This window comes from Schistocerca nitens, chromosome 8, assembly GCF_023898315.1.
Source record: "Schistocerca nitens isolate TAMUIC-IGC-003100 chromosome 8, iqSchNite1.1, whole genome shotgun sequence".
NCBI classification, from domain to species: domain Eukaryota; kingdom Metazoa; phylum Arthropoda; class Insecta; order Orthoptera; family Acrididae; genus Schistocerca; species Schistocerca nitens.
Genome location: NC_064621.1, coordinates 502299905 through 502316382, shown reverse-complemented (window position 1 = coordinate 502316382; position 16478 = coordinate 502299905). Strand labels below are relative to the sequence as shown.

Here is a 16478-nt window from a genome sequence, read left to right as displayed (position 1 = left end):
TTCAGCTGTTCAATTGTTTCTGGATTCTGGCGGTACACCTGGTCTTTCAAGTGTCCCCACAGAAAGAAGTCACAGGGGTTCATGTCTGGCGATTAGGGAGGCCAATCCACGCCGCCTCCTGTATGTTTCGCATAGCCCAAAGCAATCACACGATCATCGAAATATTCATTCAGGAAATTAAAGACGTCGGCCGTGCGATGTGGCCGGGCACCATCTTGCATAAACCACGAGGTGTTCGCAGTGTCGTCTAAGGCAGTTTGTACCGCCACAAATTCACGAAGAATGTCCAGATAGCGTGATGCAGTAATCGTTTCGGATCTGAAAAATGGGCCAATGATTCCTTTGGAAGAAATGGCGGCCCAGACCAGTACTTTTTGTGGATGCAGGGACGATGGGACGGCAACATGGGGCTTTTCGGTTCCCCATATGCGCCAGTTCTGTTTATTGACGCAGCCGTCCAGGTAAAAATAAGCTTCGTCAGTAAACCAAATGCTGCCCACATGCATATCGCCGTCATCAATCCTGTGCACTATATCGTTAGCGAGTGTCTCTCGTGCAGCAATGGTAGCGGCGCTGAGGGGTTGCCGCGTTTGAATTTTGTATGGATAGAGGTGTAAACTCTGGCGCATGAGACGATACGTGGACGTTGGCGTCATTTGGACCGCAGCTGCAACACGGTGAACGGATACCCGAGGCCGCTGTTGGATCACCTGCTGCACTAGCTGCGCGTTGCCCTCTGTGGTTGCCGTACGCGGTCGCCCTACCTTTCCAGCACGTTCATCCGTCACGTTCCCAGTCCGTTGACATTTTTCAAACAGATCCTTTATTGTATCGCTTTTCGGTCCTTTGGTTACATTAACCCTCCATTGAAAACTTCGTCTTGTTGCAACAACACTGTGTTCTAGGCGGTGGAATTCCAACACCAGAAAAATCCTCTGTTCTAAGGAATAAACCATGTTGTCTACAGCACACTTGCACGTTGTGAACAGCACACGCTTACAGCAGGAAGACGACGTACAGAATGGCGCACCCACAGACTGCGTTGTCTTCTATATCTTTCACATCACTTGCAGCGCCATCTGTTGTTGAAAATTGTAACTACTGTAATTTTAAAAGTTTGTCCGCCTGAAAATGTACTGATGTCCCAAGCATATTGCAACAAACGGTGTATTTCTATCGCTGCTCGTTTAGATTTTATTGCCGTTTCAAATATACCGGTCATTTTTGAAACACCCTGTAGATGTCAGACGTCATAGGGCGTGCAGACTGGTAAAACAGAATAGGTGGCGAACTGTGGCGGAACTAACATCAGACTGTAATGCTGGGCAGAGTACAAGTGTGTCTGAACACACAGTGCACCGAACACTCCTAACGATGGGCCTCCGCATCCGACGATCCGTGCATGAGACAATGTTAACACCACGACAACCGCAACTACGAGTGAAATGTACACGTGACCATCAGCACTGGACGTTGGGGCAGTGGTAGAGCGCTGAATGAACTGATGAGTCACGATAACCTCTTCATCATGCCGATGGGAGGGCGCGAATCAGTCGTCATCCAATGGAACAGTTCCTGTACTGCAGGACGGAGACATGGTGGCGGCGGCTCCAGTATGCTCTGGGGAACATTCACGTGGGCAGTCACGGGTCCATTGGCATCATGATGGCCAAGGAGTGTCGCACACTGGTTACAGACCACTTATACCCCTTCATGATGATCATGGTCCCCGACGGCAGCTCTATTTTTCAACAAGGTAAAGCGCCAAGGACAGGAATGTGATGGGGTGTCTCGAGAAACAAATTGGCAAGATCCAATTGATGTGCTGGCGCCCCAGCCCGCCAGATCTGAGCCCGATCGTATACATCTGGAATGTGATTGAATGTGGCGTTAGTGCTCGTCGCCCGCTTCCCGGAATTTACGGTTATTAGGTTCCTTATGTGTGTAGATGTGGTGCCAATTCCCTCCAGCGACCTACCAATGCTTCATTGCTTCCGTACCACGACGTGTCACGATGTTATCCGGACCAAATTTGCACGTACCGGCTATTAGGTAGGCGTTCATAATGTTCTGGTTGATCACTGTAAATAAGGCAGGGGAGGGGGGAGGGAGTTACAAAGGTAAAGGTTATTAACCTCTTAGCTCTACGGCAATAGCTGTGAAGATCATTTTCGTATAGATTATCTGCAGTGTCCCTAAATCGCATTATTTACTAGATGGCTTACATTTGCTCACAGGATGAAAGATCAGACCTTGTGACTACAAAGTAATTTGCATTGAATCTACTACCAAATACGCTACATATTCAAACGAAATACAACTCACATTAACTGTCGTGAAGAAGTCATACAACGTGTGCTGTAGGGCATGACCGCTATGTTTATTTTTATTTATCTTGTATTTCTTATTTATGTCAGTCAGCGAAATTAGCACCCGTGGTCTGTGGGTAGCTTCTTCGAGTAATATTCAAACTGTCATTGGTCCCTGATTCAAAGCCCGCTATTCCTTAAATTTTGAATAAAAACTTTCAGCAATAGCGTCGACGACTGCCGGGATAAGTCACCCTCGCTCTGCCAACGTCTTTGCCAAAGAGGGCGGAAGGACGGACAGCGGTTCAAAGCAGTATCTTGTCTTTGAGTGAGAAACTGCCCCTGAAAGGCGGAAGAATCAACAGTGAGCAACGGCATGAGGATCTAGAAAGCAATGGAGATCACTGCATTAAATACAATGTGTCTCTACAGGCCATGTGGACCGTAATTGAAAAAGTGTCATAATGATCTCTCCACCGGCAAAATATTCCGGACTGTTCCATCATTCGGATGCGGAAGGGACGGCCAATGGGGAGGTCACAATGAGAAAAAATTAAACAACGGATAAAAGGATAACGTTCTACTAGTTGTGGCGTGCAATATCAGAAGATTGATCGTGTTGGGTTAGCTAGAAAATCTGAAAACGGAAATCCTAAGGCTCAATCTAGATATAGTGGGGAGTCAGCGAAGTGAAGGAGAAATAAGACAAGGACTGCTGGTCACATGATTGTAAAGTGATATCAACAGCAGCAGAAAATGGTATAAGGGGAGTAGGTTTCGTTAGGACAGGAAGGTAGGGTGGAGAATGTGTTGCTGTGAACTTTTCAGTGATAGGGATTTTCTCATCAGCACTGAGAGCAAGCCAACACCGGCAACAATGGTTCAGGTGTACATGTCGACTTCACAAGAACAAGACTGAGATTGAATCGAGTACAGGAAAATAAAACTTACACAAGAATACGAAGCCTGGAAATTTTGGAATATAAATCGAAATGACAAAACACTTGAAGACTGAAGATACACCTCATAAGTTGACACGAGGGATATGAAAAGTTAGCAAAGCTGAAAAATGTAAATATGGCGGGAAGTGTACCTAAACGTGCGAAAAACGAAAAAAATAGTGTGCACGTCATAATCAACACTTTTTGGTAGCTAATATCTAGAGTCCTTCTTATGTTAAAGCTTTTTTTTTAATTACTCGTTTCGGATAAGGCAGAAGTGGTTTCTATCGTAATTTTAATAATAACCAGATGACACGACACTCTCTTCATAATTTACTTTATTTCAATCCCTTTTTACTTTCCGCACCACCACTCGGCACTTCACTAACAACAAGTTTCTTTCTCACGTCAATCTACTGCGCTGCCCACCCGTATCGGCATATGCGTTGTTTAGAGTTCTGTTCTTTATCACTAATCTATTTCCGCACCACATATTCCCATGGTTTGTGGATGTATTTTTTCGGTCGTAATCCTGAACTCTCCCAAATTTTATTTCTCACTGAACTTGTAATTCTACGCTTTTAATCAGAGATTTTCACTTGTCATTTCAGGCTTTCCTATGTTAATATCTTTGCCATCATATCAACGATCTTAAATATCGACATAAGTTTTCCGGGTTTGGTACCGCGTCATAATGTAAAAACTACTGCTGCTATAGAAAAACCAACCTTTCGGCCACGATTGCAGCGGCCTTCTTCTGGGTTTTTCTATAGCAGCAGTAGTTTTTACATTATGACGCAGTACCAAACCCAGAAAACTTTTATGTCGACTGACTCTGGCCGCGGAAGCCTACGCAATGATCTTAAATATGACTAATGCGGTATCCGCTGTTCAAGACGAGCGAATCACTTTACTTCTCTCACTTTCAGCTTATCTATATTATTGATAGGTGCCAGACAGGTTCGGAAATAAACTGTTTTGTAACTAGATCGTTATTAATAATTACAGATAATCTGGAGATTCACTAACCGCGTGAAAAGCGTCGTTTTTAATAAAGCACTTGCAACAGAGGCTGTTTTTTATTTTCAGAATTATCAGTTTCATTGGAAATCATATACTCAGAAACACGCATATGCGGGGTCTTTATCAAGACGACGGACACGCTATGGTCATTCATGTGATGTCGCAATTTGTGTGCCTCTAATCAGACACTGTGCAGGTTCCATTTACGTATATATACAGGCAGCAGCGCCCCGTCCCGGCTCAGTGGTGAAGATGCGTCCAACCTCGCTGCTAGTGCTGGCCGTCGTCGTGTCTGCGAGTGCCGTTTCGGCCTCAGTGATCCGGACCCAGACCCGGCAGGTACAGGCCGCAGTGCGTGCTCTTCACTCTGTACTTTAGCCTGTCTGGGACCTGCTCTCTGTTTTTGGTAGCTTTTTCTAATTAAATATTTATATCTACATCTGTTTTCATGCAACCAACATCCACATACCTTTGGTATAGTGCTCCTTTGTCGCAAAGAGACCTGTTTAGAGTCAAAGAAATTTGACTAGTCAAATTGAAGTACGCGATATATTTTGAAGAATACTTTCTTGTTCCCAACTGTCTTGTTCGCATTGGATGGACTTCGAACAGTTTACCAGTTTCGATTCTTGTGAGGCATCATCAGAAGCAATAACTATACATTAAGTGACATAAATGGACGTTAGGTGACCAGGCGCCGTGTTACTTTTTTAACAAAGTACTTGTTCTGATGATTACAGACGGGTCGAAACAATGAAATGTTGTTAGTACACATGTCCACCCCGTAACACAAAACAAATCTGAATAAAAACTTCTTTTCACTCTCAATAACATTAGCGTAACATGAGTAGTCGTCCACCAAATTTGCATTTTATATGAATTTTTTGAAACATCTATGTTCAGTGTAAATCATCAAAAGACTTCCGAAGGCTACTGTTGTTGTGACTCCTAGGGATGAATAGTAACATTTCTGTATCTTTAGTGCAGTTCATAACAGCCTTAGTTATTTAATAAATGTATTTTATAACCAACAAACTTAAGCTGCTTACACATAATTTATTGATAATAGATTACATATTGTCTTGAGACATGCTGCAGCTACATAATTTTTAAAATTTATTGGTTCTGTCACAGTTACAATTTGTCACACATGGTAACTAGTTTGGATTAGTTTAATCAGAAGTGATCGAAAGTAATTATCGTCCATGACAAATTGTAACTGAGCCTGTCACAATAAATATCTTAAAAATTATTTACTACTAGCGAACCCGGTAATGCTTCGTAATTGCTAAAAAATGTATGAGAATTGCATATACGTCCTTAATTTCTTGCCCCCCCCCCCCTCTCTCTGCCCACCTTTTCTTTCCTTCTCTAAATCCGTACTTCCCCTCCGCCAATCCCCCACACTCTATCTATCCATCCTTTTCTGTCTGAACGTTCAGTAGCTCCGTACATCTCCTGCCCTCCCTCCCCTCACCACTCCACATAACCTCCTCAGCCCTCTCTGTGTCCATTTCTGTATGAATGTTCAGTAGAGTATAGAGTAAAAATCTGAAGTAAATGCATTAAGATCTTTTTGAGATTATTGGTAACTATGTTTTCCCTTTATATATTATACATACACTTATAAATGTAATTTATTACAAAAATATATAGAGTATTAGCCTATGTCCGTCCGAGTGATAGAGTATCGCGTATAAAATTGAAATAAATCGGTCAAGAACTTTTCGAGGTTTGTTGTAACTGCTTTTCGTTCATATATTACATGTACAGGTCTACATTACATATATTAAAAGTATAGCATATATACGTCCGAGTGTTCATTAGAGTATCGAGTAAAAATTTGAAATAAATCGGTCAAGAGCTTTACGTGGATTCTGGTAACTGTGCTTCCATTATTATTACATACATATGTATATATTATATATATATATTACAAAAATGTATAGCCTATGTCGTTCCGAACGCTCAGTAAAGTGTTGTGTAAAAATTTGTAGCAAATCGGTCAAAATTTGTCGAGATTTTCGGTAGCAACGTTTCCGCTTTATATATTTATACACTGAAGAGCCAAAGGGAGTGGTACACCTCCCTGCCTCTTCTGAACAGCACGTTTCAAGACATCACAGACATACAGACATGCAGGGTACATGGATTCATGAGGTTGTCTCCATACCCCTACACTTCCATCCAATGGATATAATTTGTGTAGTGGACTGACAAGGCAGCCAGTCCACAGTGACGGGTAACCGAAAGGCACGCGTACACACACGCCGACTGGCGTTAAGTCTGAAACAGGATACGTGATGAAAGCTATAAAGAAAAGAACGGAGCTTCTCGTATACTTAACTTTAATTCTTTGTGGTACATTTCTCTTGATAATACAAGTGAGACTCTCTCCAGATATGGTTAATGCGCCTTGCTAGGTCGTAGCCATGGACTTAGCTGAAGGCTATTCTAACTGTCTCTCGGCAATTGAGAGAAAGGCTTCGTACGTGTAGTCGCTAGCAATGTCGTCCGTACAACTGGGGCGAGTGCTAGTAAGTCTCTCGAGACCTGCCGTGTGGTGGCGCTCGATCTGCAATCCTGACAGTGGCGACACGCGGGTCCGACATGTACTAATGGACCGCGGCCGGTTTAAGCTACCACCTAGCAAGTGTGGTGTCTGGCGGTGACACCACAATTTGAAACGAGACTCGTCCGACCAGGCAACATGTTTCCAGTCATTTAACAGTCTAATGTGATGTTGACGGGACCAGCAAAGGCGTAAAACTTTGTGTCGTGCAGTCATCAAGGTACACCAGTGGGCCTTCGGCTCCGAAAGCCTATATGGATGACGTTTCGTTGAATGATTCGTACGCTGACACTTGGTGATGTCCCAGCATTGAAATCTGCAGCAATTTGCGGGAGGGTTGCACTTCTGTTGAACGATTTTCTTCAGTCGTCGTTGGTCCGTTATTGGAGGATATTTTCCCGGCCGCAGCGATGTCGAAGATTTGATGTTTTACCGGATTCCAGATATTCACGGTACACTCGTGAAAATCCCCACTTCATCGCTACCTCGGACATGCTGTGCCACATCACTCGTACGCTGACTATAACACGACGTTCAAACACACTTAAATATTGACAACCTGCGATTGTAGCAGAAACAGCCGATCAAACAATTGCCCCAGGAACTAGTTGTCATTAGGCGATGCCGACCGCTGCGCCATCTTCTGCATGTTTACATAGCTCTGTATTAGAATACGCATGCCTATACCAGTTTCTTTTGCGCTTCAGTGTAAGTGGAGCACGAGAAAAGGCTGGGATGTTGGTTTTTTACATCTTCTGGTTCGTATTGCAAATGTATTTAGTGGAGGATCCAATCTTTTGCCGTAAACATACAGCTCTAGTCAACTCTAGAATTTGAGTCTTACGAACAGAACGAACATGGAAATATACAAGATTCATTGTTCTACAGAAAAATGAACACGTGAAAAACAAGATAGGCAGGATGTAAGACATGTGTTCCATGCTACGTTGTTTAGAAGATCTATTGGTACTCATATATTTATGTTGTGATATACCTAATCTGTAGCGGAAGTTCATTTCCATAATACATCTGCTTCTCAGTGCCGCAGTTCTACTGTGTATGCAGTAACATTTCAGTGTAGTGATGCTGTATTCGCGTTGGAGGTGCAGATGAAGCTGCTCTCTGCCATCTTAGGTTCTTCTCCATGCTTCTGAAACAGTTTACTGTCAATTACAATCTGGTTTTGGGGCTGTTTCATTATTTTCCTGTTTGCTTTATTACGTAAGCGTCGAATAGTGTGATCACCATATTTCTTCCAGATTTTTTAATAGCCCCCACTGTTTTACTCTTCATACATTTTAGTTCCAAGGTGCTGATAGTAACTCTTGTTGCAGTTAGAGTATGCGGTCGCTACAACTGAGAATGGAGTCGTGCGAGGTGAGGTACTGACCTCACTCAACGGGACGCCCTACAAGCGGTTCCTCGGCATCCCATACGCCACACCGCCGACTGGTGACCTCCGCTTCAAGGTGAGTGCCGTGGTGCGGGCTTGTAGCGGACATCAGTGGATAGATCCATAGCGCTTAATTACTTTTATCGGGATTCAGTGCTTACCAGATTATTTATCTTTTGGTCACTTATATATCACTCCAAATCTCTAATTTTTATCCACTTTCTTCAGTGGGACATGCAGCAAATGATTATGAAGTGAATGATTAAATATGGTATTCTGCCACATGCAGTGGTTCTACAAAGATTCTCCCCTACTCAGGAATTTAAATTAAAACGTATAACCATATCTCCTACTGTTAAAAATGTTCATTTGGAATTAAGACTGTCCACAGATGATTTCTTCTTCCTTTCTTTAACTCCAACAGCGTGTGATGAAAATAGTAACTAATAAAATTTCTACCTGAAAATGATCATGAATACGTAAATATTTCGTTGAAAGAGTCATTCAGATAATACAAAACAGGTCAAAATGACACAGAACTGTCATAATGATGACGAATCCTAATTCACAAGTACTGTAATACATACAAGAAGCTATTAATGCGCTCTATGGCTGATTCAGTATTCCCTGCTTATTCTACTAATCATCGAGTAGATACTATAGACGCTTGACGTGTTTCAATATACACACACACTGAAGCATGGGAAAGTATACACATGCATATAAGGGAAGACAGAGATATCAAGAAGCTGAATGTTATGCTAATACTGCAAGAAATTTTCAGGAAGAAAATGGCGTAAGAAGGAAAGTATGACATTAAATGTAATCATTTCTCTTATTTACCATTAGTGTCAAAAATAGTTTTATTACAGGCGTAGTTTCAAGTGCTTTAAAGGGTCGTAGAACAAACTACACGTCAATTAGGATATAACAATGGGAAGTCATATAATTGCTGAAAAAGGACAGTGCACGAACAAAATTTGTATCCTAACAAATTAAGTTAGAGAGAGAGAGAGAGAGAGAGAGAGAGAGAGAGAGAAGAGACAATCATGTTATAACTGAGGTTTTAAAAAGTAACTGCAACCAGTCGCCTATTGTGTTGATTAAATTATTATCGCTATCCCGGCCATTGTTACCTTTCGAGACGGTAGTCGCTACTTCTCAATAAAGTGGCTCCTCAGTTGGCTTCACAAGGGCCGAGTGCAGCCTGCTTGCCAGTAACGCTCGTCAGACCCGGACGGTTAAACATCCAAATGCTGAGCCAAGCACGACAGGGCTTAACTTGGTTATCTGACAGGAACCGATGTTACCACTGATATAAGGCCGTTGGCCTACCTGTCACGATGAAATGAAAACTGAACCACCACAAAAGGCGACTGGTCGCGGTTATTTCTGAAAACTATTAATTATCGCACTCACCGTGTTCTACATCCATAACGGATAAAAATTTCATGTCGCAAGAACATCTTTTAGTACCCGTGGTTTTCAATGTATGTCACGTAACAGTCATAGTCGTTGTGGCGTGTTCATAACTCAGCCAACGGCATCCAGTGATTACATCTTCACTCTGTACTGTAAACGAAGCTATCTTCTTGAAAGCTGTCATTTCAAGACGCCGAAAAAGTGTTTGCAAATTTGGGGTAGGGTACAGTTCTCACTAGTGTGCTCGGTGCGATTAAAAACTGTTTAAAAATACCATCTAAGGCTCATGTGCACCGGTAAACTTCAATTGCTCATTCCTGTTCTGGTTTACTGCTTGTATGGACAGCTGTGCATATTAATTCAGTTGTGTCTTGTAATAGGAACCAACATGTAAAACGTCTACGTGAGTCCGATTCAGACTTGGTTGCACCGCACGACACAATTCATATGAAAAAAAAGAAAAAAATTCTGCGTTTTAATTGTAAACAGTAGTAGAAACCTCTCTACGAAACACATGTGAACGCCTAATCACAGTTCACAACAGCATAGATCAAAGTCTATTTACAACATCTTTAGTGCTGTAGGTGGCTCTTCTTATGTTAATTCAGCAGAAGCTTATAATAAGAGGGCTAATCATAAGTAAACGCTTAAACACCACAGTTCATTGCATAAAAAGTTTTCGGTTTACTTGCCGTGATGGCGGAGATAGTCATCGAAAGCTCGGGATTTTATCCAGATTTGACGCGGCAGGTAAACCGAGAACTTTTTATGCAGGGACTCCGTCGCGAAAGACTCCGTAGTCAACACAGTTTACGTTCCCACGGTAAACCGTCCACTTAAAAATGGTGTATGATCTCACAGTTTGTTAATAGAATTTCACGTAATAATTCAAAAAAGATATGTTTATGATAGAACATACTGAAGTAACCGTTCCCTTTTCATTCCATGTTTTGTGTATAACTAACAGGACATTGATTACATGGTGCCCGCAGCTCGTGGTCGTGCGGTAGCGTTCTCGCTTCCCACGCCCGGGTTCCCGGGTTCGATTCCCGGCGGGGTCAGCGATTTTCTCTGCCTCGTGATGGCTGGGTGTTGTGTGATGTCCTTAGGTTAGTTAGGTTTAAGTAGTTCTAAGTTCTAGGGGACTGATGACCATAGATGTTAAGTCCCATAGTGCTCAGAGCCATTTGAACCATTTTTGATTACATGGTTACGATTCCTGCGCCGTGCTTTGCTTACTGCCGGTAACACTGCAGTACCCAGACTGTTTCGTAACCACCTCAGATAGCGACCTATCGATATGTCACAAAGCTGACTATTACGTAAATTACAACTACTTCAATTTTTAACACGGATGTATAGTTTTATAGTCATATAAATATTTTGCCCATAAGTACTAAAATGTCATGCGAAACACACTGCAGCACAAAATGAAAAATAATAATTCCACAAACGGCAGTTACAACATATCGAAGCCACACGTACATGATTGCGAAACGAAATGAAAAAAGAAACAAAAATAAAGAACTTTAAATCGTATTTCGGCATCCCCACAAGCACTGCCTTCAGTTAGTACAAAAATATCGCCAGATCAAGAAACTGTGCAAGTCAGCATACGGGTTTTCGAGTTCAAATTTATCTTAATAAGAAACAGGAATTTATTCGAGTGTTTTAGAAATGCAGACAGTACTGATTAACATACCAGAGGAAGAGGTGATGTGCACTTAGGTCTCTGGATTTGTATCGATAAATTTTGTTTCACTTGTTCAGTTGTATTTTTTCTAAACCGTAAGTGGCGTAATGAAATGAATATAACGTTTTGTTAAAATGTTTTCGTTGATTTATAAGAGTTTGTGACGATGGCAGTCTGCCAGAACTCATTGCAACAGCAAATGTGGAAAAAATAAAAGTCATGTAGATAAATCGTTCATTGCACAATGATTCCCCCATTCATTCAGTCACAACAACCAGAATAACTCAGTCACACGCTTGTGGGAGAGCTGGGCAAAGAGTCCATGGCGGGCAAAGATACCATTGAGGTCTCGGAGGTTATAAGTTGCTGGCACAGCGCGGGAAATGCTTCAGTGTTTTCAACCTGTAGCGACAAGTCACCCAGTGAAGTCTAACGTGTCTGCTGTTCTGCTCCTCAGAATTGCAATGATTTCCGTGGATTTTAGTTATCCTGATGTAATGGTAAGTGGTCAGTTAATTTATCTATTATGGAGGGGGAATATTGGTTTCTTCTTTTTAGGTGTCATACGTTGACTACGTAATCCTTCTCTAGTTACTGAAAGTTCGGTCATGCTATTAGAAGGTCTACAGCTTTTGTACAATGGCGTCACTGCTGCAAATCGGCCATCTGGGCGGCGGCTTCTGGCCACTTTGGTGGGAGCAAAAAGGAAAAGCAGCGGCCGAAAAAGTACTCGGCGGCGTCACAGTAACTTCTTATAAAGAGTACCCACAAGCGGGAAATATGGAAAGGTAGGAAAAAGGAAAAACTGAAAGCAGGCGAAGAAAGGAAAGGCAGTAAATAGAAAATGCGGACGTCCCGAAAAAAATGGCTCTGAGCACTATGGGACTTAACTTCTAAGGTCATCAGTCCCCTAGAACTTAGAACTACTTAAACCTAACTAACCTAAGGACATCACACACATCCATGCCCGAGGCAGGATTCGAACCTGCGACCGTAGCGGCCGCGCGTTTCCAGACTGTAACGCCTAGAACCGCTCGGCCACTCCGGCCGGACGTCCCGAAACCCAAACCTAAAAGAGCTCTTTTTGATGACACTGATGAATTCAGACAGCGTCGTGATGAAATATTTTCAGATTCAAGACCAGAAGAGCAGTGGATTTACTGCGAATTGTGCTCCCTCTGGGCCCACGAACTCTGTACAGGAGGAGTACAATTTGACTGTTATTTGTGAAAACTGTAAATAATTTAATTCGAATAATGTTTTACAATAAAAGACATTTAGTTCTTTGTTAAAATAGGTTTTAATCCCTTATTTCTGAGTTTCAAATTAAGGGCCACTTTCCCCACTCAAGTCGATCCTTAGGTAATTAGACTATTCGATATTGTCCTTCTATAGTTGCAGATTATAATTAATGATTTCTATGCGTTTCCGTCTATCGCTCATCACCTTAAAAATAGGAATACCTTAGACTACACAGTTTTCCTGAGTTTTCCCTACAGACAGACACGCGTGTGGGTCTTTCAACTGAAATGCCCTAATTTGTAGAAATAACAAAAAAAAAGCTGTATGTAGGTTGCAGAGGGCAGCTATCAGTGTTAAAATGTTTCATAAAATGCAAGTAGTCACGCGACTATGTTAAGTTATTTGTGTAACACGCCCGCGTCACCTCCGTCTGCTGCAAGCCGCCGGTGTGTGCAGGCTCCGCTGCCGGCAACCAACTGGACTGGAGTCAGGGACGCCCTCATCTTCGGCCCCAGCTGCTCACAGTCTGGCCTGGGCTCTGAGGACTGCCTCCACATCAACGTGTTCGTACCCCAGACGGACGACGTCTCTCCACTGCCTATAATGTTCTATATCTACGGCGGAGGCTTCACTGCTGGCACGTCCAACGGAAAGGCACCAGATTACTTCGTGGAGAACGGTGTCCTCCTAGTCACTTTCAACTACCGCGTGGGTCCTCAGGGTGAGTACCTAATCACGGCATCGCCCCCATTCTCAATCCCAAACCTCACCAAAACAAACCAGACAAAAAAATAATCTATTAAAATTAAAAAAAAATAATTCTTAATAATTATTTAGGTCCTGTACATTAAAATATAGTAAATAGTTTCAGTTAACTAAGCAACCATATTTAAATCTGGGAACAAGTAAACAAGAGAAAATTGCCTGAAGTTAAGTTTTAACCGCTCAACCTTGACCTTACAAAAATTTTCGAAATTGAGGAAACAAATCAGATTTATAGCACTCATGATAAAATTGTTTGTTTTCAGATCTGAAGATGATTGCTTAGTCACTAGAACTAGTCACTTTAATATTTTACATCGTACGTGATCTAGACAATATTATAGACGGTCCACCCACATTAATGTGACCACCGCCTGTTTTAGACATCAACGTGCAACAACCACTGACACACCTCAGGTGGCAGCAGTCGCAGTGGAGGGTATACAAAGCGTGTCGGGTGGTGGGGGGTGGGGGGAGGGGGTCACAGAGAACAGTAAAGGCCTGGGGGTAGCGCAGAAAGGGAGAGATTTGTCTGACGTCCTAAAGGGCATGATGATTGGTTTCGTTCCAAGACCGGAAACATTTACGAAAAGGCTCTGACTGTCGTAAACTGTTCATGTGCAGTGATCTGCGGTATAAAAGGTTCTGGCAACGGACAGGGGGTGACATTAATGTGACTGCTAATCTATAAAGGTGTTACACCAGTTACATATGTGTAATAATCCGAAAAGTGTCTTGGCTGGTTGCTGTATTTTTTTAAGTTATAAGAAATCCAATGAGAAGTCACTCTTCGTTCCACCAACAAATCAGCCAACTTCGTGTTGTGGTCGTGAGCACTTCCAAACGACATAGCTCCTTCTTACTGTTCGTCACATCCCCACATCAAGTCATCTTACTGAACCTATTAATATTACTCTTTTTGAGTCATCAATCAATCATTTGACTGGTCTGATGCCGCCCGCCACCAATTCCTCTTCTGTGCCAACCTCTTCATCTGAGAGTAGCTCTTGCACCCTGCGTCGTCAATTATTAAGTGGATGTATTCAGATCTCTGTCTTACCCTACAGTTTTTACTCTCCACAGCTCCCTCTAGTACCATGGAGCTTATTTCCTGATTTCATGACACATATCCTATTTTGCTGCCCATTCTTCTTGTCCATGTTTTCCATATGTTCCTTTCTTCGCCGATTCTGAGAAAAACCTCCATCACAGAAATTTCTTCCTCAAAATTTATACTTATTTTTGGTACCAGTAGATTTCTCTTGGCCAGGAATGCCCTCTTTTTCTACGCTAGTCTGATTTTTATATCCTCCTTGGTTCGTCCATCATGGGTTATTTGGCTGACTAGGTACCAGAAGTCCTCAACTTCGTTTACTTCGTGTTCAACTTCCATGTTAAGTTAATCGTTATGCTCATTTCTGTATATCCCGTTACCTTTGATTTGATCCCAATTCATATTCTGTGCTCATTATATTGTTCATTCCATTCAACAGTTCCTGTGATTCTCCACTCTCAACGGGGAAAGCAATGTTATTATGGAAACTTATCACTGATATTCTTTCACTTTTAATTTTAATCCCACACTTGGACCTCTCTTTAATTTCCACTATCGCTTCCTCGGTGTACAGATTGAACGGTAGGGGCAAAAGACTACATCCCTTTCTTAAACCTTTTTAATCCGAGTCCTTTGTTCTGGACTTCCAATCTTATTGTTCCCCCTTGGTTCTAGCACATATTGCACCCGTCTTTGCTTAGAGTTTACTCCTATTTTTCTTAGAATTTCGAACATCTTGCACCATTTTTCATTGCTGGACGCTTCTTCAAAATCGACGAATCCTATGAGCATATAATGATTTTCTTCAACCTTGCTTCCATTATGTTCAAATGTTTGTGAAATCTTATGGGACTTAACTTTTAAGGTCATCAGTCCCTAAGCTTACACACTACTTAACCTAAATTATCCTAAGGACAAACACACACACCCACGCCCGAGGGAGGAATCGAACCTCCGCTGGGACCAGCCACTTGCTTCCATTATCAAGCGCAACATGTGAACTACCTGTCTGGTGCCTTTGCATTTCTTAAAGCAAAACTGATGGTTACCTAACGGAACCTCAGTTATGTTTTCCTTTCTTCTGTATTTTATTCTTGTCAGCAGCTTGGGTGCAAGAGTTATTAACCTGATTGTGCGTTAGTTTACGCACTTACCTGCCCTTGCTATCTTCGGAATTGTGTGGACGATAGTTTTCCGAAACTCTGGTGGTACGTCGCCAGTCTTATCGATCCTACACACTAACTTGAATAGTCGTTTGGTTGCCACTTGACCCAAAGAATTTAGAAATCTCGATAGAATGTTAGCTATCCCTTCTTTCTTATTTGATCTCAAGTTTTCCATATCGTCTCGAATTTCGTCTTCTATCACGTTGTCAGACAAGTCCTAGACGTCATAGAGCTTCTTATCAATTGAATAATGAAACTCTCATACACAAAAAACGGAGATATACTTATTGCCTTTTCATAACTTGTTGTTGTTGTTAAGGTCTTCAGTCCTCAGACTGGTTTGATGCAGCTCTCTATGTTGCTCTATCCTGTGCAAGCTTTCACATTTCCAAGTAACTACTGCATCCTAGATCCTTCTCAATCAGCTTAGTGTATTCATCTCTTGGTCTGCCTCTACGATTTTTACCCTCCTGGCTGCCCTCCAATACTAAAGTGGTGATCCCTTAATACCTCACAACATGTCCTACCAATCGATCCCTTCTTCTAGTCAAGTTGTGCCACAAATTCCTCTTCTCCCCAATTCTATTCAGTATCTCCTCATTACCCACGTGATCTACCCATCTAATTTTCAGGATTCTTCTTTAGCACCACATTTCGAAATCTTCCACTCTCTTCTCATCTAAACTATTTATTGTCCACGTTTCACATCGATACATGGCTACACTCCATACAAATACTTCGAGAAAAGACTTCTGACACTTAAATTTATAGTCTAAGTTAACAAATTTCTCTTCTTCAGTAACGTTTTTCTTGCCATTGCCAGTCTACATTTATATCCTCCCTACTTCGACCAACATCAGTTATTTTGCTCCCCAAATAGCAAAACTCTTCTACTACTTTA

At 42.1% G+C, this 16478-nt stretch overlaps 1 protein-coding gene across 1 annotated transcript in view; it reads left to right on the top strand.

The window, feature by feature from the left end:
- The first annotated feature begins 4525 nt into the window (after positions 1-4525).
- Positions 4526-16478, top strand: part of LOC126198894 (cholinesterase 2-like) — a 53175-nt gene continuing 41222 nt past the window's right edge. Inside the window, exons 1-3 of the mRNA XM_049935512.1 lie at positions 4526-4612; positions 8180-8314; positions 13052-13316. Of these exons, the coding sequence (XP_049791469.1) occupies positions 4526-4612; positions 8180-8314; positions 13052-13316 (487 nt within the window). The remainder of the gene's footprint in view (positions 4613-8179; positions 8315-13051; positions 13317-16478) is intronic.